Source organism: Mchenga conophoros, linkage group LG6 (genome assembly GCF_057382185.1).
Source record: "Mchenga conophoros isolate Kocher_MC1m ecotype Shallow Benthic linkage group LG6, M_conophoros_male_GT1.1, whole genome shotgun sequence".
Classification (NCBI taxonomy): domain Eukaryota; kingdom Metazoa; phylum Chordata; class Actinopteri; order Cichliformes; family Cichlidae; genus Mchenga; species Mchenga conophoros.
Genome location: NC_140531.1, coordinates 13,453,093 through 13,477,108, shown reverse-complemented (window position 1 = coordinate 13,477,108; position 24,016 = coordinate 13,453,093). Strand labels below are relative to the sequence as shown.

At 40.9% G+C, this 24,016-nt stretch overlaps 1 protein-coding gene across 3 annotated transcripts in view; it reads right to left on the bottom strand.

The window, feature by feature from the left end:
* Positions 1-1,660: 1,660 nt before the first annotated feature.
* The window catches only part of LOC146572253 (noelin-2-like), a 38,833-nt gene continuing 16,477 nt past the window's right edge, over positions 1,661-24,016 (bottom strand). For all 3 annotated transcript variants that reach the window (XM_085276290.1, XM_085276291.1, XM_085276288.1), the window contains 6 exons: positions 22,020-22,175; positions 15,872-16,091; positions 13,455-13,561; positions 3,639-3,815; positions 3,353-3,526; positions 1,661-2,577 (listed from right to left, as the gene is read on the bottom strand). In XM_085276290.1, the coding sequence (XP_085132416.1) occupies positions 2,257-2,577; positions 3,353-3,526; positions 3,639-3,815; positions 13,455-13,561; positions 15,872-16,091; positions 22,020-22,175 (1,155 nt within the window). In that variant the 3' untranslated portion in view covers positions 1,661-2,256. The remainder of the gene's footprint in view (positions 2,578-3,352; positions 3,527-3,638; positions 3,816-13,454; positions 13,562-15,871; positions 16,092-22,019; positions 22,176-24,016) is intronic.

Below are 24,016 nucleotides of genomic sequence, written 5' to 3'. Positions count from 1 at the left end.
AACAGGGTAGATGTACTTAAGGAACATGAGACTTTTTCAGATAAATAAAGGCAAATATTGCAAACTACACAAAAGGCAGCCGCTAAAGCGTTTAAGTTTCAAAATAGAACAAATGAAACAGACTAAATTGTCAATTCCACTTAGAAACAAAATATTAATTCTAAAAATAAATCTTAGTTTGTTTTACAGAAGAACAGACAAAACTGACTAACTTTTGTCAATATCAAAGAAACTGAGAACTAAAAGGAAATTCTCAATCTCTCCTTGTTGTATAGCTGAGCTTTTCAAACAGTTTTAACAGTTACTTTAGTCTGACAAAAGCCAAATGACGAATTAGCGCTTCCAGTCAGAGACTGAGGCTACATCCACATGTACACGGGTATTTTTGAAAACGGAGATTTTCCGTTTTCGTTTTAAAAAAATAATCCCGTCCACACATAAAGGCAGAAATGAAGGAAAACGCTGCTATGAACATGCCAAAGCAGCAGGTGGCGCTAGATTCCTAACCGTGCAGAAATGTTGGCCAATCAGAAGTCTAGAAGCCTCGGTGGGAAAAAGTAAACAAAGCTGGGGCATAGAAGCAGAACAGAGTCGTGTGTGTGGAGGGACAGTAACTGTGTGTATATGTAAGCATTTAAACACTGCAGAGAGTAGAATTAACAGTATTGTAGAAATTCATTTCACCGAAACAATAACGTGGCGCACAGTGTGACGCATGCACCAGTTTATTGTATTTCCAGACTTGCTTTCGGCACAATTTACAGTGCACGCTACTCTGTTTTTTTGTCAGACTTGAAATAGCCGAAATACCTTCACACTACGGAACTTCTATGGCTCTTCCGTTCGACAATCTCTCCGGCATTGGAACATCATCTGTTTTCTCTTCGGTCACGCTCGGTTGATTTTTCTAGTCGGCACACTCATTTCCTCCATTACCCGCTGGCTGCTTCCCAAACAAACACACGTGCGGCTTGGCACTTGTGCTGTACGTAACAAGTCACGCGACGTGACGCTGCGGCTGTGATTGGTTCGGCTCTGCGCTACTTAATTTGGATTGGCTGACCTTTTTTTTTTTTTTTTTTTTTTAAGAGGACAAGAGCGGCGAGGTCTATCGCGATAGCTTAATTTCTCTATTGAGTAAAAGTTATATCGCGATACATATCGTTATCGTTCTATCGCCCAGCTCTACTTGAGGAGCTAATTGCAATCAGTGCACTGGTTATAGGAATGGCATTCCAGACACTGTGCGATCGTCACTGCCCTTTAGTATCCATTACACTCTTTATTTTTCACTCTGTATTGAGCTCTTCCAAAGCCATGTTAAAAAGTACCTCACACAACATAGCAAGCAGATCCTGAAAAGCTAACGTTAAGAAGGAAAAATTTAGCAGACTGTCACATGATTGGATGCTGCTTTGTTCTGGAAGATGTGCACTGAAGAGCATCTGTGGCTATTTGAATATACTGCTTACACCTGCCATCCCATGAGGACATCTTTGGTTCCCTGTTTGTGTTTTTTAATCCTCTAAATTCATGAGGCTCCATCCAACCAGATACCCAAGTGGAGAAAGGTAGAAGGAGAGAAAGCACAAAGCCTTTTTTGTTTTGGTGTATTTGTGTATACTATGTTGTGTAGAGATCAGGACAAAGAAGTCTTGGCAAAGTTTGACAGTAAACTTTATTGAATGAACAACCATGCTGACTGAACACGTCCACGATCACATCACAAACCCGGAATATCTCAGTCAGGGCCATCGTCATAGCTCGAGGTTTGAAGCGAGGTGAAATTCAGTTCATGAGCTGTGTGTATATATATATAATTTTTTTTTTCCAACAATGCGACCTCTACTTCCAAAGTCACTTCTTGATATACGAGTGGAATGAAACGTAACAGAATATGGATGAGCTCAAAATGTCTGACTTCCTTCTTTTCTATCAGCGTCCCTGCTGCAGAGGCAGTTAAGCCCATCGTCGCGGTGATGAACACTCTTGTCTGTGACCTTTAGACTGGTGTTTGACAACCATGTACTGTGTCTAGTTATTAGCTCAGCGAGCTCACATCATCTAGAAGTCATTCAAATTCAAACACAGACAGTACTTATTACCTTGTTGAGATGTCAGTCGCTGTTGTGTGCGTGTGTGTGTGCATGCGTGTGTATTTTTGCAAGTTTTGAAGTGTCCTTTAAAAACCTTTCTCCTTCATCTCTACTTTGTTTTTTTCATTTTCATTTTTATTTATATCTTTTAGGTGTAAATCTATCCATCGCTCCTGATAACGTGAAACAGTGTGACATTATAGAGGACCTGGTGACCGTTGTTCCAGGTGTACAGTGCTCTCTCTCTGGGGTTGTAGTCCATCATGCTGATGTGGGAGTACTGGTTGTGGAAGGGGATGTCGGTGTATTCGTACGTGGAGGTGTTGGTGTGGTAGGCAAAGTGGACCTTTGCTCCGGCCAGATGGGAGTTGGTGACGTACAGGGTGCCGCAAATCATGAAAGCCTCCCCAGCACTCCGCTTAGGAAACCCCGTGTCCCAGCTGTGGAGGACTTCAAGCGAATGAGGGTCGAGGCGACTCACCTGGAGGCAGAGAGGACAGGGTTGGCAATGATGCCGTCTCACACGGTTGTGAATAAGCTGAGGTAAATCTGTAGCTGCAGAAATGGTGAAATTTGTTGAAAGCAGCGTGTTTGTCGTAGATTGTACATGAGAGAGGACTTTTATTTTTTGTTTTCTAAAGGGCCTCACAGTATCACAGACCGTCTGCATAAAAGATGGATGCAAACTGTGGGCTTGAAAAGAGAAGCCAAGGAGCCATAAATCGGTCTTCTATCTGATGGAGGTGGATGAGAGAATGACCCTACATTTCAACTGATTCAGAAAACACTCAATCACTAGTTTCTGTCTTCACTGAAAACAGCACAATGTTCATTGGTGCATTATAAAGTAGATGATGGTGAGGATATGATTTAGGGCACAGCTAATTACTAACTGTCTCCCCAAAACACAACTGTTGTGTCTTGTGAAGGGTGTTTTTTGTGAGCGTGTGGCTTTTTTGTCGATCTCTGTCATTTGTTTTCATTGTATTTGCGTTTCATTGTATTTGTATTTGCTTTATTCAAATTCCACTGCATATCGTGTGCTTTTGCTGGATGTTTCTATTTGCTGGTGTTTTCTTAAGATCCAGTACCATACATAAGATCCTGGCTGTCACATGAATTTGATGTACAGCACAGCAGCTTCTTCTCTCTGTTTCAGTGTGCTAGTCATAACACTTAAATCAGTCAAAATTTGCTGTGTGGCAATGTGTCTCATGTGTCTCTGTGAAGGAAAGTTAGAGAAAACGGAGACAGACCATAATGTTTCCAGCGTTTGGGATGGAGGTGTAGACAGCCCAGAGTCCTGTCTCATCTGCCATGAGGTCGATGTCAGAGGATCCTCCCCAGCTGTAGGGGAAGGTGTTGTTGTATCCTGCACCGCTTAGGCTACGCTGGAGTAACACACTGCGAGAGCGGAAATGGTACTGAACCTAGAAAGACACACACACACGCATATGCACGTACATACACGTACAGCATCTCATTTTACTCGACCGTCAATCATCAGCATCAGCTGTTACTGATCGTGACCCAGTCTCGTACCAGGATGTTGCTCTGGTGCTTGTTGTAATAGAGAGACCCGTTGTAGACCACGTGGCCGGTTCCCGCCCAGGGGTGGGGTAAGAGATGCTGCACGAAGTTTTGGCCTTTTGTGAAGTCCCCCATGGTCCTGTACTCTAGCACACGTCTGCCCTTATAGTAGCCATCCATCGACCACACCTGTTGGAGAGAAGGGAAAGGAGCGCAGATGGCTCATCTATAGCCAGCTCGTAAAATGAACTCCTGCTGAGCAATAAATTCTGTTACGCTTTGAGAGTGATCCATCATGCCCCCCCCCTCCTGCTGTCCAAAAAACTGATTAGATCACGACATAATGTACTCAGACTGTCGCAGTTGGATGATGCAAACCTCGAGTCGGTCAAATAAAATAAAAGCAAAGGCAACAGTTTGGTATCACCCAGACCTTCAGGTGGGGAAGATAACAAACGCAGGTTCAGCAGGCCTGCCAAAGCTCTGGATTTGTCAGCATGCTGAAGTTGTGCGCATGAGGCCGCAGCAAGAGAGATGCTCAATATACAAAAGGTTATAGGGCTTTTCTTCAGCTGCTTTTCCTGCATCACAAATAGCAAAAAGTGTATGCAAGTCGGTGTTCGGCGAAGGTTGCTCACCAGAAATAACAAAACTGCTTTTTGTCTGCCTCCATCTAGGGAACGCCTGCTCCCCCCTATCATATTCCTATTTCAGGACTAGACAGTGGAAGCAGTTTTGGCTATGCATTTCCACAGTTTATAACATTCCCGGAGATAATTAGCAGCAATAAATTCTGATCTATCCCAGGTATGGATGTTTGATGTCCACCTTTTTCCCACCTCCTCAATCAAGCTGACCTGAATTTAAATCACCGCCCGATGAGAAGTAAAAACCCAATAATCTTAGTGTAATGAGAAGAGCTGTAAATATAGGACAGTGGAAGAAGTTGTGGGGAGGGAGCAGAAGATGAAAAAGATCAGTGGTGAAACAAACGACCAGAGAAGAAATGGGATGGGTGGAAAATTGCGCGTCGGCAGCGTGGAGGATTAATTACCCGGGGAGGGGACGAGAGGTGAAGCAGATGAAAGAAAAGAGCAGAGAGCACTGGGAAGAGAGAGCATTGTTGGTGAAAAAGATGCTCGTTATCCCCCCCCCCCCCCGCAAAGACTGAAAAGTACTGAGGCCAGATAAAAAAAAGGGGGGTGGGGAGGGGGCAGATGAAAAGGAACCTTTTTGTTAAGGGGAAAAAACCCTCTCCTGCAGTAGAACAGCAATTTTTTAAATTACAGTTCATTTGTAGCAGCAATATTTAAAATTCACATTGAATTAGAGACTTTCAGACAAAGGTAACTGATTGCGGTTATTTTGAGGGCCTTCAATAACAGAGTTTAATTGAGACTCGGCTAGTGGTTTGAAAAGACAATGAAGCAGACTGATTGGCCTTTCCCGCTCCTTCCAGTGCGCTCTCTTCTCTCCTCCAAACACTGATGAAGCTTTCTCAGTTTTAATTCGCTTTTAAATAGGTTTCAAAGGAAGACGAGTCCCTTTGTTTATTGGCAGCTGTAATCTTCTCGTGTCTGAATGCACCATTTACTTTAAATAAACAAGCTCCAGATACTGATTATATAGCAAACGGTGCGCACGGAAAGTGACTTGGGATTTTGTTTTCTTCTTCTGCTTCTAGAGCTTACGTCTAAGTTTTACAAATTAGTGAGCTATTTTCTTTCTGCTCCCCTCCCGGCTGGCCTACTCACATACGCCCTTAAAGGATCAGTTGTATCCTATTACAGTATCCACATGCTATGAAGTGATCCCTCCCCATTGTGACTACACTAAGGGGAAAGAATATCCACAGGTCCTGCAAATATTCATTCGGGAGCACGTCTGACATTTCAAGTGGGTCTCTTCATACTGGCAGTCACATGTTGGTTTACATTAGTGGGTTGGACTGCATTTACAGGGCATTTTTAGCATGTAACTGATGTACTGATACACTATTGCCAGTAAAGGCACCGATCTCAGCATCAGGTGCAATTTAGGGATCAGCATCTCTCACAAGGATACTCAAACATGAGGAGCCAGAGGCCGAATAAACACTGCTGTGATCAGTGGACTGATCCTACTCTGAAACTACTGCCAGTTAGCTTAGCTTAGCGGTTTGTAGCTTCATATAGAGTAGGCTCTTGTATTTATATTTTCTTAAGAGGGAAACATACAGTACTGTGCAAAAGTCACTCTCTTTTTAAAAATATTTTTCTAGAGAAATGGGAAATAGATACAGGGATTTATTGAATCACCTGAAAATATACATGGAAATATATATTTTCCATGTAAATTTGCTAGAGCCACTGCCTGAACTTTCATAGACAAAGTCTCTTCTTTAAGTAGTCTTAAAATATTTCTCCAGGCTTGTTAAAGGACATTCAAAGCTCTTTGGTTTTTTGCTGCCTTTTGTTTTGTTCTGTATCAAGATGATCCCACACTGCTTCAATAATGTTGAGGTCTGAGCTCTGGGGAGGCCAATCCATGACTGATAGTGTTATTGCATGATTTGGCATACCTCAACCTTTTCTCCTGTTCCTTTCTTTAAAAACGGCTTCTTGATACTAAACCTTTCACTGAGACCATTTCTGATGAGGCTTCAGTGAACAGTAGATGGATCAACTGAAGCCCCAGATGCATCTCTCAGGTCCTGTGTCAGGTCACTGCTGGATTATTTCCTGTTTCTTAAGGATGTGAGTTCATCTCAATGGTTTTTAAGCCTGCTGATTATTCATTTGTTGCCTGTTATGTTTGGACAGAACTTCACCCCTTGGGTGAAAAAGCATCCAGTGTCCAAAGGCAACCTTTGAAAGACCTTCAGAAAACCTGGAGAACTATTGCTCAAGACCACTTTAAAAAATTACAAGAATGTTTGGCTCCTTGGAGGGAAAATACAAGGAAACGAGGGGTGGCTTGAGACTTTAGCACAGTACTGGAAATACCAATACATTAGTTACACTACTAATACTGATGCATTACTTAAAGTACTTACGCTATTTAAGTGAAAGGTCATTGATGCATTGTATTTATAGGACAACTAGACACAGGTAATTTGCAGAACTTGCCCATTGTTAGGCTCTTTACATCTTACCCTAACAACAATGAGCATATTTGCCAAAATGTCAGACTACTGCTTCACATTCAGCCCTAACTGTCTGACAAAAACGCAGCTCCTATTTAACCTGATCAACCCTGACAAATCAAAGGCCTGCAAGCAGAGGGCTACAGTAAATACCAGAGGGCTGTGAACCTGGCTCATCTTTAACCATATCTCAGTGTAATGTCATGTTAAGCACGCTTGAGCTTTGATGCAAACATAGTATTATATTCTAACCCTGTAATTTAATTCTGGCTTTAACAGGGAGGCAATGAAGAGAAGATAATCCAGGAGAAATGTGATCTCCTACTCTTGTTCCCTGTTAGCTCTCCTGCCGCTGCATTTTCGATCACCAGGAGGCTTTTCGGGGAGCTTTAAAGATAACTGTATAGCATAGAAATACAAAAACGAAGCCTAGAAGTAACAAATGCATTGAATTTCACCATCGCTTACAGAGCATCTTCCTAAAAACCCTCACCAAAAGAGGATCTACTGCAGCATTCACAGTGTAGTTTTCAGCAGGGTGAACCAGATCAACAACTACAATTCGAAGCTAATCGAAGAATTAACCCTGATTTAACCCACTGCAACTGGGGAATTATGCACTAAAATGCTTGACCTTTTCTTTTTCGCTTCTTCTTCTTCTGCTTTCTTTGGTTTCACATTTTTCACCTTCACCATCAGACGGCTCCCCTATTAGTCTCCCTCTACAGTTGCTCTTTTGATCAGCCTTCACTGCCTCTTCTTCTTCTTCTCTTTGTCTCGTCCCCTCCTTCTGTTCGCCCCTTGTTTCACTTCTTCTTTCCCTGCCTAACACCTCTTCAGCAACCGTCCTCATGCCCCCCTCCCACCCCCAGCCCCCTCCATTTGCTATGTCTCTCTCGCCCTTTCGCTCGTTCTCACACTATCAGCTGAGGCATCTTGACAGATCAGGGGATATCCACACCTCAGCAGCTGTTCTCAAATACAGCGACAGGTGTGTCCATGCGTGCGTGCGCGCACGTGTGAGTGTGTGCCGCGTGCATATGCACACACACATACACATGCACATTTGTGCACTGATGAGCTAATGAAGAATTCATAAATGCCAAAGTGGCACCCTGTAGTCATGGATACCAAAGGATGTATGAGAATGACTTTACTCATTTTGACTCACAGTGTGTGTGTGTGTCTTTTTGTTAAAGAGAACAAACTTTTACAAACAAACTAATTTGGTCTGTGATGTTTGTGATGATTCAATATGTGCACTACTACAAACAAAGCCTGAGAAAATATTATCAACATCATTGTTTGGAATTTTTTGTCTGTTTTTGATGAGATGAGAATAAAAAGACGCCGTTTTGGGGGGAAATCGATTCAATAAGATGATTGTCCGTTAGTTGGCTGGTCTAATCATGAAGAATAACAGCTTTAACAACAAGAACACAATGGCTGTCAAAGTCACATCATCTTCTCCGCTACACCCACACCACTCTTTTGTGCCTCGCTTAGGTTTGATTCTTTTTCTCAGAACACAGCAGATGAAATTAATGCCAAAACTGCTGTGTGCTTGGAAAAACGTTTGGAAGGAAAGTAAAGAAAACAGAATTTGCATCATTAGGGTGTTGAATTTGCATTTAAGAATATTAATAAATCACAAATTTGTCAGAGCGTGATTTTTCCTCCTCTGGAGCTTTGTGTTTCACACCTTGTTTTCACTCCCTGATTAGTTTCATTTTCACTCCTTCATAATTTTGCAGTTAGTTTTAGAAGCCAAAAACTACAGAATCTGGTCACATTTACTAAAATTAAGTGGATAAAATTGTTTCTTAAAGAGTAACCAGACAACTTAACAACACACAATATCTTGTTTCTAACTTTTGTTTAACCGAAGGTCTTTTTTATTACTACTTTAAAATCCAGGTTATTGCACAGAGCTTTTTTTTTTCCTTTTTATAAATAGCTACAAAGTTAACTTTTAACTCTGAGGGGGCCTCACCCACCGCTGTCTATCCAGGGCCTTGAAGTGGAGAGGGTGAGCAGCTGTAGGTACCTGGGCGTCTACATCTCTGAGGACCTCACCTGGTTACTGAACACCACACAGCTGGTCAAGAAGGCTCAGCAGCGGCTGTATTTCCTGAGGAGGCTGAGGAAATTTGGTATGCCGGCCAAGATCCTCAGCAGGTTCTACAGCTGCATTGTGGAGAGCACCCTGACCAGCCGCATCACTGCATGGTACGGCAGCACTACTGCTATGGACCGCAAACCCCTGCAGAGAGTGATAACAACCGCGGAGAAGATCACTAGGACCCCGCTGCCCTCTCTGCAGAGCATCTACCATCACAGAGTCCAGAGGAGAGCTGCCTCCATCCTCAAAGACCCCTCACACCCCAACACGGACTGTTCACACTTCTGCCCTCGAGATGAAGGTTTAGAAGTGTGAAATCCAGAACATCCAGACTCACTAACTCCTTCTTCCTCACTGCCATCAGACTCACTGACACATTTTGAACAGTAATAATATTTTTTTGACCGTCTGGTCATCTTACATATTAAGCTATTGCTCTTTTGCACACATCTGTTTCAAATCTCCATATTTTGTCTCCTTTTCTGTCTTCAGCTATTTATTTATATATTAATCTGTGGGTGGTCAGCAAAGAAAAAATTCCATTGCACAAAGAAATGCCTTTTCTCTTGTGACACATGACAATAAACACTTTGAATCTTGAATTTTGAATCTTTTAACTTTCAATTACCGCAACACAAAAAGAGAGAAGATTAGATCGAGTGGCAGACGAATGGAAACAAGGAAATGGCAGCTGTTCTACTGGCAGATTAATGGCTTCCTTATAAATTACAGTCAGTTATTATGCTAATGTTATTTATCATTACAAGTAAACTAGATTCAGTCACAGCCCATTACGTATTATTATTCTGTTTCATGTGAGAAATGTTTGCCCAAATCAGTATGCTATGTTTACATATTAACCCACTTCCCACTTTATTTGGCACTGCTGTTCAGCTCTTCAGCTTGTTAATTAATCAGCCAATCACATGGCATTCCTTAAGGAATGTCAAAATGGTCAAGACGACCTGCTGAAGTTCAAAGCGAGCTTTAAAATGGACAACAAAGGTGATTTAAGTGGACTGAATGTGGCAAGGCTGGTTTGAATATTTCAAAAGCCGATGAATCGGCTGGGATTTTCACATGTTGGAGGTAGAGTCAGAATTTGTAGTAAACAGCATGAAAGCAGAGAAGGCATGCTTCTAAAGCTGCTTAACATGCACCCATATGTAAAAAGCATCAGTTGGCGTGTCATATAATCAAACTCAGAGGACACTCTGAGGTGCCAGAGACTTCTACAGTACATCAGTATTTGCTGTAGTGGAAATGAGAACAGGCTGAACTTACTCAACAGTTTGAAAGCTCCACTTTTTTGTTCACAACATGGGAGCAAATACTGAAGCTTTTTTGTGCCTGTGAACCAAGTGTGCAATTTTAATCCAAGTGAGTCATCTTGACTCTGGTTTTTAGTTCTCTTTAATGCATCCAAAGAGTGCATATGCAGCGTCACTCAGTAAAATGTATTCACCGTTTTATAGCTGCGCCCTTTCCAGCTGTGTACGGAGCAACTGTTTTGTTTTGTTGTGCCAGTGCAGGAGTGGTTGTAAAATTTTAAATGCATTTTTTAGAGCCTGGCAAACACATGCAGAAATAATTACTTCTGTAAAAGGAAACAGCCCTGCAATAGTCTTGTGAGGGAGGAAATGTAAAGGACTTAATGATAAACATTACTGTCTTTGTTCTACAGGGCTCCATAAGGCTGAGAGGGGGGAATAAGATAAAAGTGATTGAAGCACTTTACAGCATATAATAGCTTTGCTGGCTTATTTAAAAACAATACAAATACAGAAAAAAACCCCAGTGCATTTATAAAAGTGCACTTCTTGTGCTTTCTCCACGCTCCGATTCAGGAACATCACCTACTGTGCAGCATGAAAAGACCAGAAAAAGCTTCCAATTGTTGGGACAAAGGTGCAAATAGACAGAGAGACTGAGAAAGAGCCGCCACCCATAACTACACCAGTCACACCTGGAACTGGAAAACAGAAAGCAATAAATGGGATACTGCTGCTGTGTATAGCGCCTTCTCATCACCAGGGAGACATTCTAATAGAGAACAGGCAAGGGTCACCATGGCGATATAAATCACACCTGGCAACTGGGAGACAGTCGCCTTGACAACTAGCTTAATATGCACTCCCTGAACAGAATGTGTGTGTGTGTGTGTGTGTGTGTGTGTGTGTGTGTGTGTGTGTGTGTGTGTGGAGACAGAGTGCACACAGGAGTCATGTTAGAAATGAGGCTGAAAGAAACTGAAAAATACATCAGCGAAAATATAGAAGCGGGCAACTTTATGACCACTTTCACCTGCCGTACTTGTCATGTGCCCACAAGAGCACACAGTCTTATTTTGATGATTACATCAGTTCCCTTTACTCCATCTAAATCCAAACTTACAGTACATCTAAGCTCACACATGACTTCACACTAAAAATTAATTTCTTATGGGTGCATGTGTATTGAAACTTTAATATGACATTCATGTATCCCCTCACAACACGAATACTAACAAGTACATACACATATATTTGCATGGCTATCTTTGTGGGGACCCTTATGAATGGAACACCTAGCAGAGAAAATTTTTGATTTAAAAAAAAAAAACTGACCTGCTAAGAACTTAACCTAACATGATTTAACATCTAAATATATCTCCAGAACATTAGCGGGTGACCCGATGCCGCTGCGACAACTGCATCGAGCGGATCATGTGTGAGTTGGAGCAAATAAACACCAAAATGCAGGTGGTGTGAAAATGTCTCCTTTTTTGAGGTGCAGTAATTTAAGTTAAATCAATGAAGCTCGTAAATTGTTCAGCGGGGCAGTGAAAAGAAGAAACTGCAAATAGTTACATTTGGGAAATACTGGCCACTATGCTTGCATTGGCAATATGAAGGAGGCGAGATAGAGCCAGAGACTATTACATAAATAAACAAGAAGCACTCCAAGAGCACAAACCTCCATCAAGGCAGCTCGTTCTCTGGGCTGTATTTGCTCTTAAAGAAGTGGTATTTTATTTTGTATATATTCATTATAAAAACAAAATGTGTGGGAGTAGGCGATGGATAACGAGTGTTGATTTGTCAATAACTTGAGCCTATTATATAATATGATACTACACCATATTTCTAACTAGCAGCTTGTCTCTTTCACTTGATAATACTTTTGTTAGAGATATAACACATCTCAGATCTACCAACTGGCATGATATTTGGATGCAAACTATATGACAGAAGAAACCCCAAATAGCCGTATCATTTCCTAACTGTTGCCAATACAAACAAAAGCAAAAGCATTTTACACACAATTTAAAAATAAAAAAAACAATTTTGTGAAAGTTTGACCGTTTGACCTTAAAAAAGAGGTCAGAGGTCCAAAGTAACATGATATCTAGAATCCAGATATATCATTCCCTATATGTCTATATGCTGTCAATACAAACAACAGCAGTAAGGAATATAGTTTTAATAAACACAGCTCTATATAGCATTATTATCACTTTGACCTTCAGATCAATCTTTTGACCTTGAAGAAGAGGTCAGAGGTCAAATTTGAGATGATATTTTATAATGTATATGTTGACAATACATGCTACACTTTGTTTCTAAGTTTCTAAGAATCATAGTTTCTACAGTATTGAGCTTTTTGTCAGTTTTTGACCAATAAATCATTAAGTTGACCTTGCCGACCTTGGTGGATGTAAGTATGTGTGACCTCACTCTGCATTCCTGCAAAGTTTTATGAGAATTCATTCAAAACTTTTCGAGCTATCATGTTTACAGAAAGAACGGCTCCCACACGCACACGCACAGGAGAAGGTAACCAGTCACCAGCCTGAACCTCAGCCAGGAAATTGATTGGTGCATTTCCAACTAAAGAAGAAAGCAGAGGAAGTTTGTACTACCAGAAAAGGTGCTTATATAAACCAGGAAACTATTAGCCAGTCATGTTGCCCACATGTGACAGCAGAGTTTCACTGGTCTTAGTTTGTTCAGCTGCTCTGGTGGGCCGTCAAAGACATCACTCTGGATTGAGTAATAATGACTCTGTAACATCATGAAATTTGCAGAGATTTAAATACCCAGCAGCAAACAAACAAACATTCCTCCAGCTACAACCATAAATAAATAAATGTAATTAATTAAATAATCTCAGAAATAGTGATAAACACTCAATAAAAACAGGATACAACAAGATAAATGACAGAAAGAAGTGAAATGCATGAGATAGAGATGATAATTTAAGGGTTGAGGGCAGTCTGCATGGTGGTCAGAGCAAAACCAAGTTATCAGACTTTTTAAAGCTGCACTTTTTATGTTTCAGTGAAATTAAAGCAACATCTCTGTCCACTTACATGTAAGTACGGGGTTCTGTAAGAGTTACAAATAATTACAAATATATGGCTACTGAGTGGCGAGACTTGCTTCTAGAAGGACTTTCCCCGAGCCAGACCACCAAATGCCTCAATCCCAACCTAAACCTTGTTCTAACCCCGACTGTAAACCTTTTTTTTTTAAATATATAAATGGAACAAACTGAAGAAGAAGAAAAAACAGAAAAAAGACAAATCACACTGTACACCTACCCTGCTGTCAGAGCTGGGAATCATGGCATCAGTCATCCAAGAGCCAAAGCGGGATCCCGAGGCCCTCACAGTGATGGGGTTGCTAACGGCAGTCAGACGACCACATCCTGTTAACAAATGATAAACGGACCATGTAAACGCTGAGGCGGAGATCCTCCGTCCTAGATCTGTTGTTTATGCATAGAGCAGCCACATGGAGAAGATAATGCAGATGGAGCACCAGTTTGTGCTCATGTTATCCGGATTGGTCTGAGTAATGCTCGTCGTCAAGGTGACTTGGCCAGCTGGTTTATGAGCAGCCATCACCTGCCACCAGTCTTAACTCACTTCAGCAATGCTTCATAAAAACTGGAAAATGTGTTGACGCCACAGGCGTGAGCTGTGAAAAAGCAGCTTCTATTTCTCGAAAAGATAACACAGAGGAATACATTTGGGTGTTTTAGTCATTTAAGACATTTTGTTTTTCAGGTAAATGAAACTGCCCACTCACAGTGATACCGCATTTACATTATTCCAACTATAAAACACTGTTTTTAGGTTTGAAAAGTGTAGTTGGTTATTTCACTGAGAGTTTTAATAGAGCCTTTTCAGCCACCTGAATTAACATCAGTTATAATGGCTCTCAACAGAGACAGCTATTTAGATCAAACCCAATGTCAAAATGCATTTCTACATCAACATCCACTTGTATGCTTTCCACAAACAGGCTTATTGTGTCCCGGCTTTTCAATTTTCCTCAAAATGGGCCTAAATAGGTGCACTTCTGTTTCTGTCCTCATGTTAGACTTTGTTGTTAGAGCACTCTCTGCTGCTCTTAAAGCAATACTTTGACATTTTGTGGAAAATATTTATTCACTGCCCGTTGGAGTGTTAGATGAGAAAATCAATACCACTCTTATGTCTGTCCAGTAAAAATGAAGCGACTGCCAGCAGCCTAGCTTAGCACAAAGAGGAAACCGGGAATGTCCATCTGTTTCCCCATAGCTGTCTCCGCATGTTACTACCCGATGGCTATCCGTCTTTTTTTCTTTTTACTGAAGAAACACCCTCAACTCTTACCAAGTAAATAAAATAAGAATCCTTCCTAAAAATCTCTTTAATCCTAAACCATAGTCTTACTTCACTACAGCTATTCCATGTGCTCCTCTGCAAAAGCTGCACATATTCCAACCCGATATCATGACAAAGCTTGCAACAGACACATCGAGCTTTGCCTCTCTAAAACGTGAATTGTACATGCATGCAGAAGTTGCAGTAACAGCAGAGGAAAATATTTTATTTCAAGCCAACATAAAAATTATCACGGGAAAGTGCTTAAACAGACTTTATTAACACCTTTGCATGTATATACACATTAGCCGCCTAGCTTAATCTGTTCTGCCAATTAAGGACCCTGGAATGTACTTAATACATTTGTTGCTCACTACTGACTTCGTGGCTTAAATATTATCTCCCCCTGCTGGTAATGCAACTTCTGCACGCAGTGAAGTCGATTTCATGTTTTGGAGAGACAAATTGTGGAATGGACACAGTGGACCGGCATGTCTATTATACGTTTTGCCACGATACTGGGTTGTATGTCCACTTTGTACTCCTCTGCTTCCCTTTGTTCCTTTGCCAGTTGGTCCTGTTTGCTTCTAAGTCAGCTAGGCCAACTTCTTAATTTGTATTCCCAATGTCATCTTTTTCAAGCTCAGATTTTCCTTATGTATGTATGCATCTTTCCCTAAATATCCTGTTTAGTGAAGTCTTGACCCACTATTGAGCATCATCGCATGAGCCAAGGTGTTAAAAATGACATCACCAGGGGCTTTGGGTGAAACCACTGTGAGACCTTGACCCACCCTATCATGTGAACTACTGAGGTCACCGGATGCAAAGAAACCCTGCTAGAAGTTAAATTCCTCAGAGTCGCTTCATTTTGGTTTTAGAACTGAGGAAGTCTCTTGGATGAGAGGTGAAACATTTTCAACAAATATAAAGAAGTCCAGTCGCTTTCACAGTCGACTGAGAACCTACACAGATTCATTTAGTGTAAGTGAACTAGTTGGGTATATCCTAGTTTGGTAGGCCTGACTTTGCAAATTGTGTACCAACTTGATGAAACTTGGTCCTATTTTCTGTTACACTCCTTCCTCACTCCCTGTGGTAAATTTGCATGTTTTTAAACTTCACTCCCCTCCTTTATTCTTCCTGAACGTTCTTCTTCTCAGTTTGTTATAGAACAATTTTTGCAGACTGATGAATCGTTGTATAAATAAATCTTTGAGTGTGTAAACCTGCGGAGTGCTCCTTTGCGTGCTTCCACCCCCCGCGCGCTCACGTTCTTCGCTTTCATGTTCAAATTGCAAACGCGTGAGTTACTTTCAAAAGCAGCACAAGTCATATTTTGTTATTGCTTTCTTTCCAGCACGTACCCAGTTTATTCATGCAGCTGTGCAGCCTGGTCTCCAGCAACAGGACCCTCTGCTGAAGCTCCTCGTAGTCGTATGCTCCAATCTCTTCCTGGATGGCTGTCAGGACGATCGACAGGTTAAGCAGCTCCATCCGCAAGGTGGCCAGCGTCTGTAGATCCAGTCTGTACTGCTCCACCACTGACAACAGGGGCCGTAGCTGAGACATCTGACCCTTTAACTCCTGCGAATGAGTTAAAGAAAGTGAGAGAGGCCATTTGCAGTCATTATTTTTCTCTTTCAGTTGCTGTAGTTCGGCGTAGTGCCACCCTTTGAGGCACACTTGAGGCAGTTTATGTGTCCGGACTGGTCAGGGTGCCCCGTAAGGGTGACCTCATCCCAGCATGTGTAACAGGGTTGGTGGTTTGTTTCTCATTCGGCTGATTACTCTCCTTGTCATCCTTAATCTCCCGTTGTGCTGCCTTCCACCTGTGAATGTTTCAAATGAATCTGTTCACCTGTCCCTTTTGTTCACTCGTCGATGCTAAAAACTGAGCACATGTTTGAGACAATCCTTGTGTCACAAGGCAGCCCCCCGGTCTACCTGTTGCTGATAAACTTGTTGGTAGGAGACAAATGAAATGAACTGAGACACATAAAGCTCTCATTTCCTTTGGGTTTGGTTCAGAAGAATATTTACTTTGCGTCCTTAATTCTTTCTGTGCATTTGGCAGCTGAGATGCTGCACATCATATTTCATTTCTGCCTCTGTCGCCGCATCTCTTTGCTCTCCCCGAGGAACAGACGTGAGCGAGGGAAGCGGAGAATCACGTTAACCGAATGGAAAGCGCCCCCAGAACATGCTAGAGGGACTGCGCAATCCATCTGGCCTGAGAACGCTTCACAGTCCCACAGGAGGTGATGGAAGATGTGCTGGAAGAGAGTACGTCTGGGCAAGTCTTTTCTGGCAACGTGACCCAAATAAGCAGCATAAAATGGATGGAGGAAAACTCTCATTTTAAAAAAATGCACTCTGGATCATATCGGGCCAGAAAGGCCCCCTTTCCCCCCTCTAATCAGCTTAAATGGAGATCAATAAAAATATGGATAGCATATGAAACAATTGTGCTTGCAGCAAGAGGGACAATAAATTTTTATTTGCTACTTTTATATCTCTACTTTTAGCCTTGATACTTAGATGTATCTTCTCTTTCAGCTTGCTGAACAAAGAGCTGGATTTGATATGGAAAAGAGAGAAGGATAAAGAGAAGTGTCAAAAGCGAAGACAAAAATGTTATCATCTTCTTATAACATCTCTGCACCCCCGCACACAAACACAACAACATATCCAGGAAACAGTCAGCAGTTGGCAGTCAGTCAAACACTTTATGTATCTAATCCCTCCCCTGCTGTCTTGAAATCACGACCTGAATACTTTTCCAACATCGCTACGACGCATTTTTCCAATTTCTACATGTCACAAGAGCACAGCGTGAAAACTCTGTAATTCCAAGCAGCTTCAGCTCACTACATCATCACCGCTCATTGATATTGGCAGTGTTCTTTGCATATAATTGCAAGTTGATTAAATATTCATTAAAACCCCAATTTTGACAAAATGCCAAAGGTGCCACGGTTTGTTAGATAGCGAACCACTTTACCTGGCTAATCCCTCCCCTGCCACGTCTCCGCCTTCATCTCGATTTCTCTAATCTCTCCCTTCCTGATTCACACTTTTATCTCTCCTCCAGTCTCTGCTTAACCTTTACTTTCCCTCTTACTTCTCCTTGCACAGTCCTCTCATGTCCTCCCTCCCACCAAGAAATATTTAGGTGCAATAAGGCTTACTTTCCTGTCTCTTTCCTCCTCTTTCCTCCACCATCTCTCTCTGTTTATGACTCCCATTTGACATCCCATTCTCCACTCCCGCCCTCCACCCTTGTTTCCTTCCTCCATGGGTTAAAAATACTGTTTAGTTATTGATAAACTTACTGAAGTTCCACATAAATATTCAGGAGTCTTTCCTCTCAGTGCAAAGGCAAAAGCTTATGACTGTGAAAACCCCCAGGAGCAACAATCATATGCACACACACACACACACACACACACACACACACACACACACACACACACACACACACACGCGTATGCATAAACCAACTATATAAAAACTTAAAAACAGACCCCCCCCAGCTGTTAAGATATGCTCGGCAAGAGATGAAAGGCAGAATGGATTTATGGGGAGGCGGTAATATGCCCTATTGGGGTAAGTAAGGGTTAGTGTGTGTGTGTGTGTGTACTTCTACTGCTTTTTATGAGCAGGCAAAAAAAAATCTGTGTGTACAGTCACAGTGTGGAGCTTGCGTCCCTTTTGTAGACAAAGTCCGCATGAATTAAATATTTTTAATTCTTAATTATTAATGAATTCTAATATGAAGACTTGGTTTGGGGTTATGGTGAGGATTACAGTCGGACAAGATGGTTTGTGGAGGGTTATTTCTTGTACACACTAAAAACAAAACTATTCGTCCTGGGACCACAGAATATTAAATGTATATTTCATAAATCCATGATAAGACAAACTAACCAATGAAGGACTGTGAAGTACTGGATCTTTTGTCCTATTTCCTCCAATCACCCCCAACCAGTCACGACAGACGGATCCCAAAGCCTATTAAAAGGGAGTTTTTCCTTCCCCCTGTCGCCAAGCACTTGTTCATTGAGGGTCGCCTTAATGTTGAGGTTTGTCTGTACTTTACAATATTAAATGCTTTGAGGCAACTGTTGTTGTGATTTGGCATTATAAAAATAAAATTGAACTGAATTTATTGAAAAGATTCACCTGTAAATTTGGAATTACTGACATTGACAAGATGAGCAAGCAAATATTTCACAAATATAACCCGAGATATCAAGCTTCTGAATGAACTGGGATGGCAGTCTTTCGATCAGCTATCACCTACTGAATTTAGGTTATACTTCCAGAGGCTACACATACACACATGTGTGTGAATATTTGTCTAAGTTCACCTCTCAGTTGGAGAGCACGGTGGAAAAGCAATTACCTTTCCAATAGTAGATTATCAGTTTTAATCCGAATTAGCACAGGCCTTACCTCATTAGCCATTCAAACAGGACAATAGAAGTGTTTTCATTTGAATTAGTCACTGAACACACAATTAGATCAGTGATCCTAAACTTGACTGAATCAAGTTGATACAACAGTTCACCGCTTAGTTGAGTCAAAAAGGCTTCCTTCAAATTTACACAGCTTTTCTTTCCTTTTCCAGTGTAAATATGCTGTATTAAAAAAGTTTTCTTTAAATAAACACGAATAAAAATGGATAATAACGTTAAATTCTGCAAACTTAAGCTGAGTGCACATAAATGCCCTTGCAGCTGCTTGCCTCATTGTTCGTTGTTCTTTATTTACATTTTGTTATAAAATCTAAATTTAATAAAATCCAAAAGGTCTCCAAGATTAGAATGTAGGTTAATGCCATTCCCTGTGTTTATTCTGCATTTATTCATCTATTAAGTATACCTTTAAGGTACTATGACTGTGAAAGGCTGTATTTCAGTAGAGTAAAAGTAGATGGTCTAAAGATGGCAACAACTGAGGCCACGAGGTGTGCTCAGTTTTCTGGAACTCCGTCCATAACAAAACAAAAAAACCTGATTTATATTTGGCTGCTATCCTCCATCGGGTTGTCTTTTTTTGTCAACAGCTGTGAGCCTCAGAGCGCTCCCGGGAAGTCCTGCTCTGACTATTTGCGATGGATTCTTTGTCTCCCCCACTGTGTCAAAAAGGTGACATTTTGTTTCATTTTCAGGAAGAGGATGCAGAAGCAAGCCGAATTTGTGCTGCGTGCCAAAGTCAAGGTGTTTGCACGAATGTTGTTTTGCAGACGTTACAGCAGAGCTTGACAGTTTGGCCCCGTGATCTAATTTACTGTGCATAATGTGTGCTGTGTGTGACCCCTCAAAATGGCTGTCGAATTACAATGTTTACTTTGGATCTGTATCGTTTTTAACTGAGGTTTAAACATTTTCTATTTGACATTTATGTCACCTTTCTTTTAAGCATTTTTTTCCTCCCATGTTGCCTTTTCAAAGCTGGAAGTGAGGTAATTTGATAGAAAGAGCAAATAATTCAAATGTTTGGCTGTAAAAATACTCATTATTTTTAAGTAGAAATCTACTTCTGTGAATAGTAGCACTGACCAACAATTTTTAAGATTGATTGCTATTATATCAGTTTATTACATTTATATACATGGTCCAATTAACTGAAATAGTAATAACTTCCTGTTGAACTTGTTCTCATTGTGTTTTAAGATAAACCTTTAATGTTATTAACTTATGTACATTTGTTAGTTATTGTTGTTTTCATGCTTGTTGTATTAGTTTATCTCTGCTCACTGTAATATAGGGCTGTTATTTGTGTGTGTGAATATGGGGTTGTGCAGTTTTATGACAGCTTTTTCATTATTTTACACTGCATTTGAGAACTGTGTGAATTGAAATTAGCACTGGATCATGTCAGAGCATGGCCGTGTTTGCAAAGCTGCATCTAGACAAGACTTATGGAACAATGTCTATTGGACAGACAAGAACAAAGTCGAGATGTTTGGCCGTATTGCAGTGTGGTATATGAAGAAAACCACAAAAATAATAAATGACAAATGACAATAAATGACACTTGAGGCATCGAGGTGAAAGTTATCTTCAGTTGCAAGTATCTTGGTGTGACCAATAATAAGCTGGACTGGAAGAACCATATGGAGGCGGGGTACAGTAAGAGACAAAGGCTGAGGCCTTTCCACTCCTGCTGTGCAGTGTGGACAATACGATGGTGGCCAGTGCTTTGTTTATGCTTTGGCCTGCTGGGAGGAAGGAGACCGCACAGCAGACAGGAACAGAGAAAACTTATTAAGAAGGCTCTGTGGTCACGTCTGAATTTGAAACAGTTCAGCACTGTTGTGGCAGAGAGAAGAATGCTCTTAAAGCTAACATGACCACGCCATGCCCAGGAGGTTATCACCAGTAGCACCTTCAGTCAGAGCGCTCCAGGAGGTCCTTTAAACCGACCACTTTACAGCAGCTGTTTAATGCACAATAATATGATTTTTGACCACATTTCCATATTTCAAATGTGTTGGCTGTTTTATTTATTACTTTTATCTGTCTATCTAAAGTCACACAAGAAAATAATTACTTTTTCACATCACTTTCCATTCATAAAATCCATTTACATCCGTTTCTGATCAACTTAATATAGATTAAAAAACCTGTAAAAGCAGCAGATTAACAAACCTTAAATGTGGAAAAATGTCAACCATACTTTACCATATAGTTTTTGCCTATCTTTTCCGTGAGATGAAAGTCCCTAAATCACTGCTTAAAGTTACATCCATGTGTAAACAGTGAGCTGGGTTATGCTAGGCTTCCACTTCAGTGTCATTAAGCTGCCAAATGAAGCCGTTTCACAGCTGATTTAACTGTTTAGATCATTCAACTCTCCCTCCTGAGATCCACGGCCTGTCATTCTCTGTAGCTCTTGAAATAATCTTTCACTACCCCTCCCCATGTTTTGTTGTTGGCACAGACGCCTGCCAGTGGCATCATGGCAGAAAGCACCAAGCCTAATGAGATTAGTACTCCTAATTTAGAAAGTGAAATACATTCAGATTTCCCTCAGTAAAACACAATACTTATCCAGGAAGGCAATCTTATCTTCTCTCCTGCAAATTTAAAGTACCAAGGAACAAACTATAAAAGACAAATGCAGAAAAAATGTTCTGTGCTTTTGTGTGTCAATATTATTCTAATCTGGTCATTAATATTAAAATTCAGACTCTTTCCATACAGATTTTTTTTTTATGACAGCTTGAAGCCTTAATGTGTGCAGTGATGCTGCAGTTTTACTGGCACCTTCAGAAAAAAGGCTGTGCGACAGCAAATTGACAGCTTCAAGACAAGTTTTGTCCTCTTGATGAAAGATGCTCGCGTGTCTGAGAGCAGGCAAGAAACTTCAGCTTGGCATGCGTGAAATCAATGTTTTCACACCAAAGGTTATATGTTCCCTGCAGCGACTGTCTGCATTGTATGCGACTTGATGTGTATGTGTGTGTGTGTCTGTTTGTGTGTGTGTTTCTGTGTCTGTGTTTACCTGCAGGCTCCTAGCTGTCAGACTGCGGGGACTGGCCACATAAGTGTGTAACCGTCCATCCACTCCTCTCAGCAGTGGCTCAGAGTCTCGAACATATTGCAGGTCTCTGGATGTCCGCAGGTCAACCACCTCCATGGACTGACTCACGTTCTGGACCTGATGTACACACACACACACACACACACACACACACACACACACACACACGCATATGCATAATGCTGCTGATACCATCAGTGATTACTGTTTGTCCCTTCCATTAATATTTATGATTGGCTTTGGATGCTGTCTGATTACTGGCACCTGTTATTTGTTTCCAAACACCTGTTGTTTGCCTACAAATATGGCTGTGTGGTGATATGATGACAAACAAAGGGCTAGTTCACTGAATTTTTAACCCCCCATGGTAACTAGTATAGCAAAGACAAAAAAAAGTTGTTGCACGCTGGTTTGAGTGTTAATGTTAAACCAACAAAACAAATGCTGTATTTCAATAATCATTTACTTATTATTTTATGTTATTTTTTATATTTTATAATGTATATGTATATAGGGACTTTTATTGTGAAATGAAAGAGCAGGAAGAACCACGTAGTTGCTGTCTGTAGCACAGACAGCAGAAAAGATTCCAGGTCTGAAAAGTGAAACCAATGTGGAATTCGTCTTTTTAATGGCCAACAGAGGGGACACAAAATCCTATGGAAGTCTATGGAAAACATAATGTATAAAAAATTAGATCAATTTTTAAATGTTGATAATTCTATGTTTCAGAAAGAAGTATTATCTGGAGTATGCTCATTAGCTATCGACTTGTAAATGACAATCAATGAGCGTTTGACCCTTCTACCACACAAAATGATCCCTATGAGCAACGCCTGCTTCAGTCAGAGGAGTTATCAGATGATGATGATAAATTGGTCTCTTTAGAGACCCTAAAAACAACAGCAAATAGAATAACAGATCTTTTCTATAGAAGATCATTAACTTGGTTATTTATGTATTTAGCTAATCATTTAAAATAAACATTTTAATGTGCGTTCATAATTTTACAGCTGAGTGTGCTCTCAGTGCTGCTAGTTATCTCTAAAGTGGTTGCTGCATATTAGAGTTCTGAGACTAGCTTACTGTCCCACAGCCTAATACACTGAGTGGAAAGATGTGATAAAGATGTGGAAATTGCTTCAGTTTACTGGCTGATCAAAGTAAAATTATTTTTATTGATTGAATAGATATACTTAAAGTATGCGCTGTGTTCTCATTGCTGCAATTCTACCCGTGTAAAACTAAGTGAATTTAAATCAAGTATAAAACCATTTATACACTTTTTGCATCACAAAATCAATACATGCCCATTTTAATGACAATGCAGCACACAGTCTGAGCTGCTTTAACCTACACCTTGGCTTCTTTCCTGACATTAGTAAGGTTTACAACTACTTATACAAATACTCCATTTTCTACGCAGATAATATATATTGCTCTGAAAACATGCCGTAAGTGAAAGAACCTGCTCCTGACCAGGTTATGTGTTCAATGTAAGTTACCATGGTGAATTAGCTCGGTAAAAAGTGAGCCACTTTCTTGACAGAGTACACTCTGATGTTAAGCCTGCTAGCCCAGTAATCTTACTTTGTAGTACCCACCCCTGGTGATGCAATGCCATCTAGGTCTACACCTTTATGGATCTAGTAGTGACACGGGCCACCAACCAAGACGGAGGAGGCAGCAGGAGGAAGACAAGCTGTCAGAACTGATAGTGATGCCAGTGTTAGCTAACAGCTGCAGATGTTTTCAGACACTGATGTTACAGGTGTTCAGGGATTCATTGGTGATTGTTTTAAATTTTCATTTTCACTGAAGAAGAATATCGTAGCTGCTATTAAGTACTTCACAGCTTGCTGTTTTCAACTTGAGACAACACTACCCTGGCAGAATTCACGCACTATGCTAGAGGTTTCTCGTGTGATGTCATGTGCATATTCCTCAAGAGCCATCCA